The 16,201-nt window shown below is 44.9% G+C and overlaps 1 protein-coding gene across 4 annotated transcripts in view; it reads left to right on the forward strand.

Annotated features, from left to right (window-relative positions):
* Positions 1–200: 200 nt before the first annotated feature.
* Positions 201–16,201, forward strand: part of USP25 (ubiquitin specific peptidase 25) — a 93,325-nt gene continuing 77,324 nt past the window's right edge. The window contains exon 1 of one of the 4 annotated variants that reach the window (XM_027449278.3): positions 201–708. In XM_027449278.3, the coding sequence (XP_027305079.1) occupies positions 664–708 (45 nt within the window). In that variant the 5' untranslated portion in view covers positions 201–663. The remainder of the gene's footprint in view (positions 709–16,201) is intronic. The other 3 variants (XM_038186236.2, XM_038186223.2, XM_038186229.2) reach the window with 3 other exon arrangements.

Below are 16,201 nucleotides of genomic sequence, written 5' to 3' on the forward strand. Positions count from 1 at the left end.
CCGTTCTGAAGGACCCGACCCCTTCCCCGCCTTACTGGCGGCGGAGCGGGTCATTAACACCCCCCCACCCCCATCAGGCGCACTCGGCGGCCTGCCGGGGAAGCGCCGGCAGCGGGGCCGCCCCGGGGCTCTGCAGCCCCCCGGGAGCCCCCCGGGAGCCCCCCGGGCAGCAGCCGCCGCCTCCCCCGGCCCCGGGTGTCCCCCCGGGCGCCCCTCCGGCTGCCCCGCCGGCCCCCGGGGGCTGGGCGCCGCCGCCGCCAAGATGGAGGCGGGCGGTGCGGGCAGCGCCGCCGCCCCTGCCCGCTAGGCACCGGCCGGGGAGGAAGGAGGAGGGAGGAGGGCGGCGGCGGCGGCGGGCGAGGGGTGCCCGGGCGCCGGGGCAGGTGCTCGGGGCGGCGCCGTGCCGAGGGCGGAGCCGGCGGCGCTCCCGGCAACGCCGTGCGGCGGCGGGGCCGCGGGGAGCGACAGCGGGGCCTGAGCGGATCGGCGCTGCCCCATGGCGGCCGCCCGGCTCGGCGGCCCGCCCGCCTGGCGCTGACTCGGGCTCCCCCTCCCGCCCCTCCTCCCGCCCCGCCGCCTCCTCCGGCTCCGCTCGCCCAGCCCGGGCCCGGCCCAGCCGCCTCCCGCCGAGCCCGCTGCGCAGCCGGGAGCCGCGCGGGGGCCATGACGGTGGAGCAGAACGTGCTGCAGCCCGGCCCAGCCGCCAAGGTGAGAGCACGGCTCGGCCCGGCTCGGCTCGGCTCGGCTCGGTACAGCCCGGCCCGGCTCGGAGCCGGCCGCCCTGCCCTGCCCTGCCCTGCCCGCCCGGGCCTGCGCCGGCCTCGGGGAACTTCTCCCCCCGCTCCCCGGGCCAAGGGCGAAGGGAGGGAAGGGCGCGAGGCCCGCGCCGCGGGCAGCCGGGGGGCTGCGGGGGGGGGCTGGGGGGCTGCGGGCGTGCGGGGCCCGGCCGGGCCAGCGGGGCCCAAGGGGGGCTGCGCTGCGCTGCGCTGCGCCGGCCGCTGCCCGGGCCGGGAGCTGGTGAGCAGCCAGAGCCTGCTCGAAAATGGACACCTTCGGCAGCTCCCCTCCGCCCGGGCAGGGGAAGCCGGGGCTTTAACCGCGCCGCCGCTTTCCCTGTCCCCGAAGGTGTGTGCTGCTGTCCTGGCTGCGGCACGGCGGTGCCCCCTCTTCCCTGTATGCACGCATTTTTGGCGGCACGTGATGTTTTCAGGCGATGGTGGAGGTGTTTGCACAGGCACGGGCGGTGAGGAAGTTTAATGGCAGCGGCCCGAGAGCCCTGGGTCAGCGGAGCAGCGGCGGTGCAGGTGTGAGCGGGCAGGGCGGCTCGGGAAGCCCGCTGGGAGGGACAGGCAGCTGCTGGCACCCGGCGAAGCGCTGGTTTTGTGGGACAGCAAGGGCTGAAGGACCGAGTTTTGTCTCCTCGTCAAAATCAGGCAATTTCAGTCCTTAGTCAGTCCTGATTTCGACTGATGTGCGCTGACAGACGCACGTGGCAGGCTTCTGCTGCAAGGGCCCGTGCTGTATCTTCTGTGTTTAAGCACTTTGCTTTTTGCTGGTGTTGGTCCAGCCGCTCTCCTGAGTAACCAGATCTTTTTTTCAAAGCGTTGTTGATGGTTTACTTAAATATCTCCTAATTATTGTATCAGATTTTCTGTTACATAATACTTGCTGGGCGCTTGTCAAGGCTTGGACGGTCTGTCAGCAGTGCTGAAGAAGAAATGCCACAGTTTGCAGTTAAACCATTGCTTGTAGGTCAGTAGTTCAGGAGTACTTCAGTTTCAAGACTGAGTTTACGGAGCGGTTGGGGATTGAATCTTACAGGTCACCTGGTAATCCGTACCGGAGCAAAGAACTGAAGTCAGTTTGAGACTTCCAACATTGAAATTTCTCCGTGCACGATGATTACTTCTCTAAGTACCCCCAGAAATTGTATAGCATGGCAAACTTCTTTCGTGCTAGGGATTTGTTTCCACTGAATCATCTGATTGTTTTATTATCTGAAACTTCTTATTATCTACTTTATCCTTAATTGCATGCTGGAGGAGGGGGAAACAACCTTGAGAACGTTTTACAAAAAATGCTATTAGACTCCAAAGTAAGTGTCATGTTGCATAGTGAGGCTAACAAATAGCTAACTAGCTGACAAACTTCGACGTTGTTCAGCTTATTTTCATTAAAAAAGATCTTGAAAGCACAGTGGACTGAGGCATGGTTGGAGAGATTGCCATGCCACTAGCTCATCTTCTTCCCTCAAAAGAAGAAAATCCCATGCTCTACAAATAAAGAGAGTTTGTTCTGCAGACCTCAAAGTTTGTCATGATTGTTTTCTGTTAGCGTGAAGAAACCACACGCAAACAGAAATATATTGGATTTCTAAGAGATGTCTGAGTCACCAGCATACCTTATTCAGAGCTGTGGTTCCCAACATTGTTCATCAGATGTTGTCTTTCTGTCATACAGGAAGTATGTGTCAAGCTTCAACAGCACTGGGCGAAGCAGATTTTTGTTAGTAAGTGCTCTAACTACAAACAGCCCCCCTCCCGCTGAAGCTATCTTCAGTTCGTAGTTAAAGAATCCGGACCAGTTCAAAAGACATTCTTTCTTTTATGTTTAGTGGTCATCTTGACTCCTCGTTAAAGCTAGCCATTTATCTCCTGAAGCAAGTTAGTCACGATGCTCTCATTGCTCTGACTCTTGTGCGGTTCTGTAATGTTGTAGGGGACTTGTAGGCTATCGGTAACCTTTCTGTTGAGCCCAGGGTGCTTGAGCGCAGTTACAGGCTGACGCCCTTGCTGTGCCCCTTTGCCAAGTCCGTGCCCTTTAGACAGAGGGCGGGGGGAAGGTGACTTTCTAGTAACTGGAAGAAAGCAGTGTGGAGAGGTCATACGTGTTTCAGCCCGAACTCGTAATCACTGTGACAGCCAGCTCGTAACAACAGACTGCAGAAACTGGGGTGAATGGTAGCAGGCCCCTGAGCAATGTGTGTTATCGAGTGCCAGTGCCTTAGGAGGAAGACTGAGTGCTGGCTGGTGCGTGGATTCCAGGCCTGTTCTCTCTGTCCTTTCGTTTCCCACACCCACTGTTATTTCAGACCTGTGATTCAGCACTATATTGGCAGTCTAATCACAGGAGTAGTGGAATAAAGTTAGGTGTATCAGCTCAGCTTTTTTTTTTTTTAAAGAAGCACAAGCCTTTGAGGATATTTAGCACTAGAAATAACGCATGGCATTAAGCAAAGTCTAACACTGTTCACTTTCTCTCTTCTTTGGTCTTTTTTTTTTGGGGGGGGAGGGGGTATTACAGAGAAAACTCTGTTAGCTGGCAGGTGCCTTTCTGCTTTGCATAACCTGTATATTTGATGTGCTTATTGAAAGACTGTTAGTAATATGGCAGTGGCAGCTTTTCTTTCCTGAAAGCATAGTCACTGGCTTCTTAATGCGGCGATAGCTGTTCGTGCAGAGGGTGACACAGCCGCACGTCTCCCACAGTTGAGGCAGCGATGGCTCTGCAGTTCTCAGTGGCAGGAGGCGATCTCACAGAAATTTCACAGATCTCACAAATGCCCCCCCAGCATTTGGTGCTCGTGGGAAGCATGTGGTAGTCATGCTGCGTTCTCACCTTGGTAGGTGGTAACCTTACCGGGAGACATACAACCTTACAACCTTGGTGTTCTTGTCATCTGAGTTTGGGGCTGCTGACGGACTCATGGGGCTGTAGGCTGCTGGGCTGCTGCGCTCGTCGCATGTCCAGAGCCCATCGCACTTGGGGCCGAGACACAGGCGTCCTCCTGCGTCTGAGAAGGGCGCCCTGGGCCATGAAATGGGGCCGGATTACGTGTCTCCCCCTGGGCAGGCTGCCCGTGTTCAGGCTGTTTGTGTGGCAGGCAAGCTAGCCGTGCAGGGCTGGAATATAGGAGCTACACCTGCTTTGGCTGGCACTGGAAGTTTAATGCCTCCTTCGGACGGAGAGTGGGAAATAACCAGACTGGTTTGCTGATCGTGTTTGCACCAACAGCTATGTAGATCGCAATAATTATATGGAGTGCCATCGAGTCACGGTTTCAGATATAATTGTATTGTCACATAATTAAAAAAGAAGTTCATATAAACCCATCATATATATGTAGTTACACCTTCCACATAGATTCCTGTGCAAAGACCAGTGACACAATTTTGCAAGCAATCCTCAGAAAGGTATGCTAAATACCTTCCAATTTTAGGAATGCGCCGGTGCGTTTTGGTGGGAGTGTGTGGGCAGTTTTAATTATTGTTGCTTTGGTAGCTATGCAGTTTTTTGAATCTTGGACATTTTTGTGTTACATTAGTATAATGTGCTATGGATCTGCACCTTTCTGAAATCTTTAGTCGTAGCTTAAAATGTGCTGCCTTCTAGAAAACTTTTCACAAATGTTCACTAATTTGATAGCGGTAGCGGGAGTTTACAACTATACTATTATCATTATCGTCTATCTGAAATAACATCTTTAAATATCTTGTGGTCCACACTTTGAAAGGAAAATACTACTTGAGAATATTTAAGGCTTATACAGTTTTCTGTTAACCTTCTGTAATAGTTTAAACTATCTTCACTTCCTACAGGGTCTTTAGGATAACCCTAAGACAGTATTTACAGCTACTCTGAGCAGCAACTACAAAAGATGTCACAACCCAGCAGCTTCTGTGAAAAGGTCAAAAATCAAATCACCCGAATTTCAAATTAGCAAAATATTTCACGTTTTTTAAGAGTGCTTTGTAAAGATAAGTGGGAGGATAACAGAGCAATTGCTTTTCTTGCACTCTTATGGCTGGAAAGATATCTTAAGGGAGGAAGTAACATCCCTTCGATCCTGTGAGATTTGTTGGTGTTCATGGGAGATATAACTGGATGTAACTGGAGATATAGTGAAATCAGCAGGTTTGTCGTGGTTGTGTTCTGACAACGAGCAAGGAAGGGAAGATGATTTTTTTTAAATTCCCATTCTGGTTTTGACTAAATCTTCATTTATTCTTGTCTAAAGAACATGCCAAAGTTTCACCAGTTTATTCAATTGATTTATGCAAATCTCAGCCTGTAACTTCAGTTATTTAAGGGGCTGGGCTGGGTGACAGAGTTCAGCCTCACGATCCTGGGCTCTGATACCTTGACCCAGACCAAGTCTGCCTTCTCGGGCCAGAGCCGACAGCGAGGTGTCCAAATTGAGCAGTGCTCGTGGTGCTTCAGAAGTCACCCCAGCACTGTCAGGGGCAGGCAGCTACCCAGCACCCGGTGGGTGCTCTTGGGATTCCTCTGTGTTTTCCTGCTCTCCGCTTTCTGTAGTGAAGAACTGATTTGCAGTGCCCAGCCCATCGTCTGGCAAAAGCTAGGAGCCGCGCGTGACATTCCTGATATTCCTCTGCAGAAAAAATAAACAGAAAGCTTAGCAGCAGTGTCTTCTCTTGCATGTTTTCATGTAGGAATACATTCCTTTAAAAGTATGACTTTTTGCTGTGACTTCTTGTAGGATGGAGCAGGGCTCTTAAAACTCTGAGTGATGGGGGAGCGTGGGTGTCTGTCTTGCCAGGACCTGGTCTGAGACAGGAAAGTCTCTCCTGCTTTCACTGGATTGGAAAGATGTGTGAGAGCAGCTTTGCTGTTCTGGGAAACGAAAGTGTCCCAAGTGCTTTCACTTTCTTGTTCTCCAGCCCCAGCGAGTGTGGTTATGTAGGGTGGTGAAGATTGCATCGAGTCAGAATAAAGTCTGTTTTGTTTTTTCCTTTCCTTTCCTTTCCTTTCCTTTCCTTTCCTTTCCTTTCCTTTCCTTTCCTTTCCTTTCCTTTCCTTTCCTTTCCTTTCCTTTCCTTTCCTTTCCTTTCCTTTCCTTTCCTTTCCTTTCCTTTCCTTTCCTTTCCTTTCCTTTCCTTTCCTTTCCTTTCCTTTCCTTTCCTTTCCTTTCCTTTCCTTTCCTTTCCTTTCCTTTCCTTTCCTTTCCTTTCCTTTCCTTTCCTTTCCTTTCCTTTCCTTTCCTTTCCGGCCATGTTAAACTTCCCTGCCAGAAACCCATGCCCGAGTTGGCAATCTGATGTTCTGCCGTCAGCAGTCAGGCACCTGTAACTCGAGGGTTCTGAGCTTCTCACCAGGCTGTTTTCTCCTCCCTGGGCTTGGCTGAGCAGCAGTGCTGGGCGAGCAACACGCCAGGGCTTTCAGACAGCAGCCCAGGAGAGGCTGTGATGGTAACACAGCTGATGATTTGATGAATTCCGGATAAACTTCCTTCGTCTTCCCGTTAGGAAATAAAGACTGCTTCTGTTAGGTGAGGTTTGCACCTCATCAGCTGGGGTGCTCTTGAAGAAGTCACTATCTGCCAAGAGTGGAAAATATTTGACTGGAGCGAACAGTAGTTTAACCAAGTTCAGGGAAATTAATGCAACTCGCACGCAACTTCTGCCAGAGGTGGTGGTGGGTCTGTTCGTAGGGTACGTGCAAAGTTCTGGTTAATGAGCGGTCAAGAGGAACTCACGGTGAGAAGCCAGTAAGTGCCCTGAATCACAGTATTTAGTTGTATAGAAGCTAAGGGTAAAGTTGAAGCTTTTCCAATATACTTTTTAAAAAATTGTTGGATTATTAAAAAAATACAAGAACATACAGTGACAAAGTAGCTTAAAGCTGAGGCTGAGCTACTGAGATAGTTTATTGCTGAGTGGGATAGCTGGGGAATGCCTTGCATAATGGGACAAACTCAGGATTTATGCAAAGCAAAGGGAAAAGATTTTTTTTTTTGTTTTTTCCCCTCCAGTTTTCTGCATCAGGTTGGCAAAGAGCATCTCTTAATATCTTTTGTGAACAGTTGTAACTCTTAATTTGGCAACAACATGTTCCAAACGGTGTCTCTCTGATTTTTTTAATGTATTTATTACAGCATTAATGAAAGGCAATAAATGTTGTCATAAGACGTGTTGTGCCAATGCATCTTAGCCCAGGTTGTAGGTGAAATAGAGAGCAGCTGTCGTTTGTGCCATGCTGAGTGCAGCCATTTAATGCTGCATTTTTACAGCATTAAAATTTCCACATCCTTATTGTATTGCAGGCTTTGTATTTCTTTAGGTCATCAAAACTTGCAATAGATTGACTAAGGACTCTAGAAACCATCATGAGAAAATATTCATGCAGCTTTCTGAGCGAGCCTGTCTGTACTGCCTTTTTGCCCTAAGTAACTATCCCAGTTTTTAGAAGTGCATACGGGGAGTGTAAATCTCACTCTGCACTGGGAGTGATTGAGGCACTCATGCTGCCTTCTACTGATAGCTGTGGGGCTGTATCCTCTGATAGCGGGGTCGTTTTAACGTAATAAACTATGTAGTAGTTTTCCTGGTGAATGTGGTGCAGAGTCTGTGGTTTTAGGCTTTAATAGGAATTAGAAGTTAAGCAACAACTTGAGTCAATAGTGAGATTCCTGAGAAATGGTGTGAAGAAGCAATTTGAACCTACGGTAGTGAAAAAGACAGATTGACATGCAATTTCACGAATAAGACACTACAGTAACATCATGTGTCTGCAGCAAGTCTGGTGATTTCTTGTCTATGTAATTGTGGATTTGCTTTCCGTATAATTAGTAACATCACTAATTCCAAGCAGTATAAAAATTTAATTTATTTAGACTCAGACTCCTGCAATTCAAGAATATATTTTTTTCAGTTAGGTATCATATTTGTTATTGTTTTCAAACTGTCCTTAGCTACGTACTTTTGCTTGTCTTTGATATAAATGGTTGAAATGTATGAGAATGTTGAAAGCCATCAGCAGGAGGGTTTTCCTGAAAGCGGATGTTATCTGTTGATGGGACTTGAACAGAAACGGCAGTGTCGTGAGAGATGGCAACACTGAGTTGCCACAGTTTGAACATAGCTCTCCTGAGTACAGGTGTTAGAGAGGTGGCATCCTATCAAGGTGCAATGTGAATAAGTTGAAGGCTGGAGTGCAACTAGGTTAGCTCTGGAAGCAACACCTGACATTAGTTTGGGTATGTAAGACATTTTATAAAGTAGCAGAAATATCCATATGCAAATCCTGATAGTTTTTTTTTTTTTTCTTTCAGAGATGCGCTGCTTTGACTTAATGCTTTTGTTTACAGTAGGTTTCTGAATTATCTTAACTGTTCGATTCTTGCTGAAAAACTTAACACCCTGCACAACATTTGTTTTAACCCGTTTATTATCAATAAATTAGCAACAGTCAAGTTTATCAAAGTTCAGTTTCTAAGCAAATGCAGATTATGCTTATAACATCCTTGAGTAAAATTTTCTTAGCCATCAGGTGAAAGCATAAGTGTATATTCACAGTTTTTTCTTTTAAGTCTTACAGTAAGCACATGTAGACAAAATGATACATTTAATAGCAGCTTTTCAGAGAGCCAGTAGTGTTTTAAAGGCTTGATCCGTAGCTATTTAATTGACCCCTACGTCTTGCTTCAGTCTAGGCAGAATTTGTGGAAATTAACACATCATATAGTGCCATTATATGTGTCTGTGGCTTCTTCCTACCAATTAATTTGTCATAATTTCACTTGTGTTGTACCCCATAATCCATAGGGTTCCCTTTGATTTAAACAGGACGTTGACTTGTCATTAGTGTCTGAGACTTGAAAGTTTTGGATTATGAACTGTGTAGCCATACTTAAAGGCATTTATTACTTCTGGTGAATAATAAATGATAGCCTTGAGTTTGCACATGGTTTCTGTGGTAGCCATTCTCACAGCTATGTGAGTTCAATAAAAGCGAGGTATCTGTCATGAAGACCTCTGTTCTTATACTCAAACCAAAAATGACTTTGTCCACATTTCAAAAAACTGCTTTTATGAGTTCATTTTGAGAAGTCTAGTTTTACTGTGGTAAGCCAGGATAAAGAGTGCTGTTTGGAAGCTGAACGTAGTACTCATGTACATCCAGGTGTATGCTGTTTGAGTGCTTTAAAGTGAACAGCTGGAAAAGGATGGGTATGCACAGGCACCTGGTGTTCCTTGCTGAAGAGGAGATGGTGAGAACAGACTCCTACTCTGCTTTCCTTTTGTGTTCAGTTTCATTTTATTAATGAAAGATAAATTTCTTGTGGGAACAGAGTTCTTGGCAGTGAACTTTGTATTAAAAAACAGAACAAAACAAAGTGAAAAAAACACAACAAAACACTTTCCAAAGTGCATAGGTATAAGTGGCCTTAGGTGACTGAATAGCATGGATTTTGTTGTATCCTAGAAATCCTGTGTTATGACTGAGAAAGTGTTTCTTTATTTTGCTGACTTCAACTTCTTTTTTTTTTTTTGTGTACAGAATTATGGTAAGATATATGAGTGAAGCTTTTAAGCTTGTAAATATGATTTAAAAAAAAAGTTAGCTTTTGAACTGCTTCTGGAGTTCCATTTCCCTTCTTGGAATTACCTGCTTTCTCATTTGTCATCTTCTTCACGTTTTGATTTTGTTTCTCATGTAATTCCTCCAATGTAGGGTCATGCTATTTCCACTTACTTTCCCACTAGTGGTTTCTCTTCTTATGTTAGATCCTTTTCATTATCTGGTGGTAGTAATCTGCAAGTTTGTTTGATTCAGGCACCTATGTTTATTGCTTTTTTTCCCCCTTTAAACAGGATACTGGAATTAAGCATTCTCTTTACCTCTATGTTGCTTTATTTGGTTGGAAGGTAAAAAAAAAAAAAAAAAGAAAAAAAGAAAAAAAGCTATCGTTTTACTGGAAAGTTTTAAAATTCCCTCTATTCTTTCATGTGTTTTATGGGACTTGGCAAAAGGCACAGAACTTATCTTGTGACAACCATGGTTGAACCAAAATCACCCCTCACCTGAAGCTGATGGGGCTGCTGCGTTGGGTACCAGTCTGCTGGTCGACTGGATAACCTCTGGGCTTATTGATGCTAAAGATGGACAGATTTCCCTGCTCATCAGCAGTTCCGGCTCCTGTTACCTTGGCATGTTGCCTTGGAGCTTTTTCTAGGTCTGATTTAAAGACTGGTGACTGTGCCACCTACTTTCTAGTGCTGGTGGGGGTGTGTATGCAATGTACAGACTCTGCTGCATTACTTGAGATCAGGGAAGGATTTTGCAGCTGCCTTCTATCGCCAGCAAACACGTTGAAGACTCTTTTGCTTTGTGACCTTTTGTGGAATAATTGCCAGAGGTGACTTAGAAATTAAACTTATATTCACATTTTAAAGAAAAGGTACAGCATTGAAGAAGCTTCCAGGGTAGAGTGTAGCTGTATTCCATAGATGTTCCTTAGGCCTCCAACATTAGATGTTGACCACACCTGGGGAACTTGGTGTGCTGACTCTAAAAGGAACTGTATGGAGCATGGAAACAGCACAGCCAGGCTCTGTGATAGGATGGGAACTTGCAGCTTATCAGTTCTGATGTACCTTCATCTTTGTTACTCTGGGACAACAGCCTGTCATGTTTTTGACAAAATGCTGTCCTTTTGGTGAACTTTGCTCATTATAGTATCATTATAATACCAAAACACACCTCCATCCCAAAAGCTACCCACCTCCAAGGTGTAAACATGTCTCAATGAGTTTGTCCTTTATTTTTTTCTAGTCTATACCTTTAAAAGCAAAGCGAGAAAATTTCACACCAATCGTAACAAAGGTATGTATGACTAGAGTCACTCAAGGTCTACCTGAAAGATAGGAAATAATATAAATTAGTTTAAGGGAGACAGGATGTTAGGCAAGATACCATCGTGTAAGGGAAGATAACATTCTTACTTCTGGGACCAGTTGATGGGGGCTGAGCCTCTCTTTTCCCCCATTGGGACACCTTTGGGTAAGATCCGAACGCTTTGGTTATGCCAAGTGCACCCTGTGAAACTTAGGAATCTCTATAGAGTCGCTTTATATCTTTTAATGTGTTTGTAGCCAGGCAGAGCTACTCATACTCTTGGTATTTGCACGTGCTTTGCAGACAGTGAATCCATCACTGGCATTCCAAAGAACCTGTGTATCTGTTGCTGTAATGAATTGCACTACTTGTTAATCCAGCCGTGGTAGTTCTCATTGAATGTGACCAAACCTTTTAAGTGTGGCCATGGTAGTTCATGGAATGCAATTAGACTGAGGGTGTGTTACGTTATTTGTGTATCCGTAATCGTGATAATTCAGTACCCTGAATGCAACCGGACTTACAATGATGAATCAGGCATCACTCTCAATTAATTTAACCTTTAACAAAATACCTTTGAATGGAAAATCATTGGAAATTTTACTATTGATGTATTGATCTATTGTTTGATGGGGAAATGTGTTGACATAACGATGTTGCTAAGAAGGCAACATATTTAAATTTTCCACATTGAAAGTTACTTTTCAAAACAGTCAACTCTTTAGAGTAGTCTTTCATACACCTTTAGCTCAAGTCAACCTGCAAGGTTTGACTGTGTATGTGGTGATGATGGGTGGCGGAGAGTCACTGCTGGTGGTACTGCAATGACACCACTGAGACACGGGACTGGATTGCAACAAATGGCAGGTAAAAACCACAGTGGTCAGAAGTGTCATGAGACCACGTTCAGCTTTCTCCCTGGGGGCTGAGGCAAATGTGTGTTTCAATATGACATAATTCAAAGTTCATTTAAAAAAAAATCTTTTTGATTTTCTTTTTTCTTTCTCCTTGAAATAAAATTGCCCGGAAAATGTCAACTGTCTTCTGTGGAGAACACTGATAAACTCACTATTTTTTGGATTGTGAAGTAGTAAAATTTTATGCTACAAATCTCAACACATTTAAATACTACAGTGTCTCTGTATTGTTTTAGTGTTGCTTTAGTTCCAGTGTCATCTGCAGCTGTCCAGGTTGCTATTCCCTACTGCAGGTGGAAGCTACTCACTCGCCTTCACGGGCCAGGTGCCTGTCACCTGGCATGCTGGGGCATAGTGTCTGCAGGGGCTTGCTGGTGCCTGACTTCGGAAAGGCTCTTCTGCAAGAGAAGAAGGGGCTGTTGGCAGGCCACAGCCTTGCAGGCCACCTCTCAGGTAGCGCCCCAGGTTTTGTCTGACTTCATGTTATCAGTAGACTCGTTCTTTTTCCCTCTCAAGCTAACAAGGTGCGTCTCTTCAGGACTTCATATAAAATGATCAGTATGAACAGGATAAGTTATAAAATCGTTCAAGTGAGTGCTGAAAACAATGTTGCATCTCTTTTCTGATGGGTTTCCATTTGCTAGCGCAACCGCGCTGAGATGCTGCGGGGAGGGAGCCGACTGGGCCGCAGCAGGAGCGGCCATGTTGCAGGTGCACCTCACAGCAGTGCCCGCGGCCCTGTGGGGAGCAGCAGGGGCAGCTCCTGTCAGATACTGTGGACTATTTGTATAAAGACTGGTCTTAAAACAGTGCATTTCAACTTCTATTTAGGATTTTCGTGCTGTCCTGTTCTGAAAGCGGTGAGGTGGACTCTTTGGTGTTTAACAGCTGCAGTCAAAGTGATCTTTCTGGACTGGAAGACTTAAGCCACGGAGCAGGGGGCAGCACATGGCTTCAGTATGTGCAGGAGCAGGTCTTGGTGTGCGTATGTGCCTGCTGTGCACTTTTACCCTGTAGAGCTGCATCAGGAGTGTTTGATCACTGCAAGCTCTCTGTTGCTGTGCTAATTTTATATTCCCCTTTTGTTGGAGTAAGTTTTCTGCAGCAGTACCGAAATAGGACAAACATTACAAGAGACTTTTTTTCCCCTTCGGTTTCTCTCACTCAATTAAAAATAGGATTAAAACAAAAGCAGAGAAACAATTCAATCTCATAAGGCTGTTGTTCCACAACAGTTTAATCCAACCTAAATAGGCACAGCCTTGATCTTGTCCTCTCCCTCACGCCAGCTCTGGCTCTCACTAAGTCAGCAGGAAATTAATTAAAAACAAAGAGCAGCTTTCTGCCAGCGTAGCAAGAGCCTGGGCTGTCCTCCTTGCCGCAGTTTCGGGCAAGTGGTGCTGGCCGAGAGGGAGGAGAGGATGGCACCTGGCCGCATCCGCGTGGGCTGACGCTGCAGGGAACCACAACCTGGGAAGCACAGCTGCCTGTTCAGAAGCAGCTTGTGGTCTGACAGCGCCTTTAGACCTTGCTGTTTGCAGGTAGTGCAGAGCCCGGGATCCCGCTGGTTTGTGCTTGCAGCTTCCAGAGTTTGTTTGTTTATTCCTAGAGTAGCTGTTGTTATTACAAGAATGTCAGAGTGAGAAGAAAAGACTGGCCTGATGGTTTTTGACTGGGAACTCTTCCTTACTGTGCAGAACAGAGTGTGAAATCGTGATAGTTGTCTAGAAAAAAAATAATTAAAACAAAACAAAACAAGCCACTTGAGTGGGCCAGCAGAACTGCCACCTTGGGCTGAGAGGTAGCTTTTAGCCTTTCAGTGACAAACGGATAATAAATGGGTGATGAGAGGATTGCGAAGTCTCTCAAATGTGAGCCAGAATAGCTTGTGTTTGGCATGGGGGGTTGAGCTGCGGTTGAGATGCACAGAAAACATCTGAGCAGGAAGCTGAAAGTGTGAATCTCTGCAGCACTGTTTGAGACCTCAGAAAGACAAGGTTTCCTGAATTCTTCATGCGTTCAAATGGACACTTGTAATAGTTGGTAGAGTAAAATATCCTGGGCAGTAACTTCTGTGAGGAGAAAGCCTGTGTTTTAGTGACATTGTATGGGCAGACACTGTAAAAGTTCACATTTAGGTGTGATGGTAACTGTCTATAAATGGAAGAAAAAATTAAAAAGAACCTTTTACAACAGAAAGTGTCCAGGAGTCATTGTAATAATCACAATTGCAATTAATATCTATATGAAGAGTTGGCTGTGTGTCTGTCATCCTCTATCTTCCTCCTCCTTTCTGTCTGTATAATGTCACCTGTCACTGAGCCCATTGGTTTTTATTTGCTGTGGCTTGTGTATACTATTGGAAGCTCTCTTGATGCTGGGGTCTGAACGCATTGACATGGGATGGGGATGTGAACCGAAGTTCAGACATGCCGTTGGGATGTGGCATTGCATTGCCTGTGGCTGGATTCCCAGGGGAATCTTTCTGAATTTTGCACATAGTTTGCAGATAACGTGTGCTTGTACTTTAAAAGACTCACCACTGGTACTTCTTATAACCCACAAGGTTTTAATGGGAATAGAGAGATATTTACTATATGTCTTTTTGCTAATCAATTGCTAATTGACTTTTGCTAATTTTGCTAATTGTTATTGGAGTGTGTAAGAATCAAAAGCAATTTTTGTGAGAGGGCAAACTTTCACACAGCAATTTGATTGACTGCAACTTGAAATTTAACTTATACCTAGTTAAGAGAGTGTAAAGATTTCATTTGTGTACATTAGTTAAGTCTTAGAGTTGATATTATGATGATAACAGCAGAGTGACAAGCAATAAAACCGTAGCTTGACAGTGTTTTGTTGGGACATTCTTCCTCTTGTGCTGAGCTGGATGTGAAAAATGGTGGTGGTGGTTTAAAACACTCAGACCTCAAAACTCTCAATGATTTTATGTTTCTGACACCTTTCATGATTTCACTGTAATACTAAGACTGCTGTCTGTTCTTGATTATAAGCCTGTCACTGAAGTTGGTTTATGAATAGTTATCAGTGAGAATCAGAAATGTGGAACTAAGCAATTCTTTGCATGCTTCATTCAAGCAACAATGTTATAAACCAGTTCACAGACTAATTTTAAGAAAGAACTTCTGTTACATTTTTTTCTGTTTGTTCCTTTTTTTTTTTTTTTTTCGTTTGGAGGATTGCTTTTAAGCCCTGGTGCTTTGATGGAAATTGAACTGGCTTGAGAGTCATGCACATTTTTGTTGTGGTAGATCACACCGTTTATTATCATATTGCTGTAAGCTGGTTTAAATGGCTTTGCTGCCTTTCTAGTCCTTACTCGTGCTTTATCTTTATAATGACTATACCTAATGCCTTCAGACACTGATTTTTTTTTTAATTATTATTTTTTATTTTTTTTTACTGGGGAAAAATCTGTTGGTAATGTAAACTTAGTATGTTTAGCTGTAAGCCAGGTAGTAAAACAGTAGGGCAGTTGAGTTGGAATCTAGAGCTGAGCTTCAGTACTTCTGTGGTCTGAGAGGAAACAATACAAAATCCACTACGCAGGTTTGAGGAAATATGTTTCTGTTGCTTTCTGAATGCAGGTGATGATTTGGCTCGCATTTAACTTTTGTTGTTTTATAAATGTGTGTAAGTATCTGAGCCAGGTTTGCCCTAGACTTAATGTCAGTAAATAGAAACTAAACTCCTCAAGCAGCTCTTCAAAATCTCATTTAAACAGTTTAAATATTAGATACCTTGAACTAAAATAAATGCAAATGTTATATGAAGAAGACAGTAGATGAGATTTTTGCTGGTGAATACACAAGGCCAAGAACAGTGAGTATTTACATGAATGCGTACTCCGTGTTGTGTGGAATCCTTAATGTTCAATCTTGAAATTCATTGCAAAGCCACTTGTTAAAGCGCGTTCAGTTGAAGTAGTGCAGCTTTGTTACTGTTCATGGAAACCATAGAAATGTGGTGAGTACTCTGAGTGTAGTCTTATGATGAATATAGGCTATGTAACACTATGATTAAATGGGATCCTGCCTTTAATTTCTCAGGGAGGACTGTACGCACATAAGTGATGCGTTCAAGCCTTTTCCCCCACTAAACTTTTTGTTTGATCCAGGCTGTGGTTGGTGTGTCCTTCTGCTTCCTCGAAATAAGTTTGCTCACAGTCCAGCACCCGGTGGGTAGCTGCCTGCTTCACACAAACTGCTGCTGTAATTGGCAGTTTTGGCTGCAGCGCTGTCACAGGCTGCAAATTTGAAGACTCTCTGCACATCCTTGTCTCTCTGCAGGTGACTTTTTTCCAAGCCAAAGCTTGGGGTGAAATTTGCATTTGCGTGTGTATAAAAATAAAATGGTATTCTTACCTACTTTTATAATGGATACAATGCCATGTGAGAGGTTTCTCTGTTCATGACTGAACAAAAGGAAGCCCAGTTAGTAGATACCAAGCAAGGGAACCTAATTCCACCATGCTTTAGCAAGGTGCTGTAAGAATCACAATGGTCAGTGCCAGTGCAGTGATTTAACTTGGTCTTCACACTAAAAACATACCGCATTTTTAAATTTATGTGGATATGTATACACACTTTCAAGTTTATGTATTCACGTCTGTTTGTTCTGTGTAT

This window comes from Anas platyrhynchos, chromosome 1 (genome assembly GCF_047663525.1).
Source record: "Anas platyrhynchos isolate ZD024472 breed Pekin duck chromosome 1, IASCAAS_PekinDuck_T2T, whole genome shotgun sequence".
NCBI lineage: Eukaryota > Metazoa > Chordata > Aves > Anseriformes > Anatidae > Anas > Anas platyrhynchos.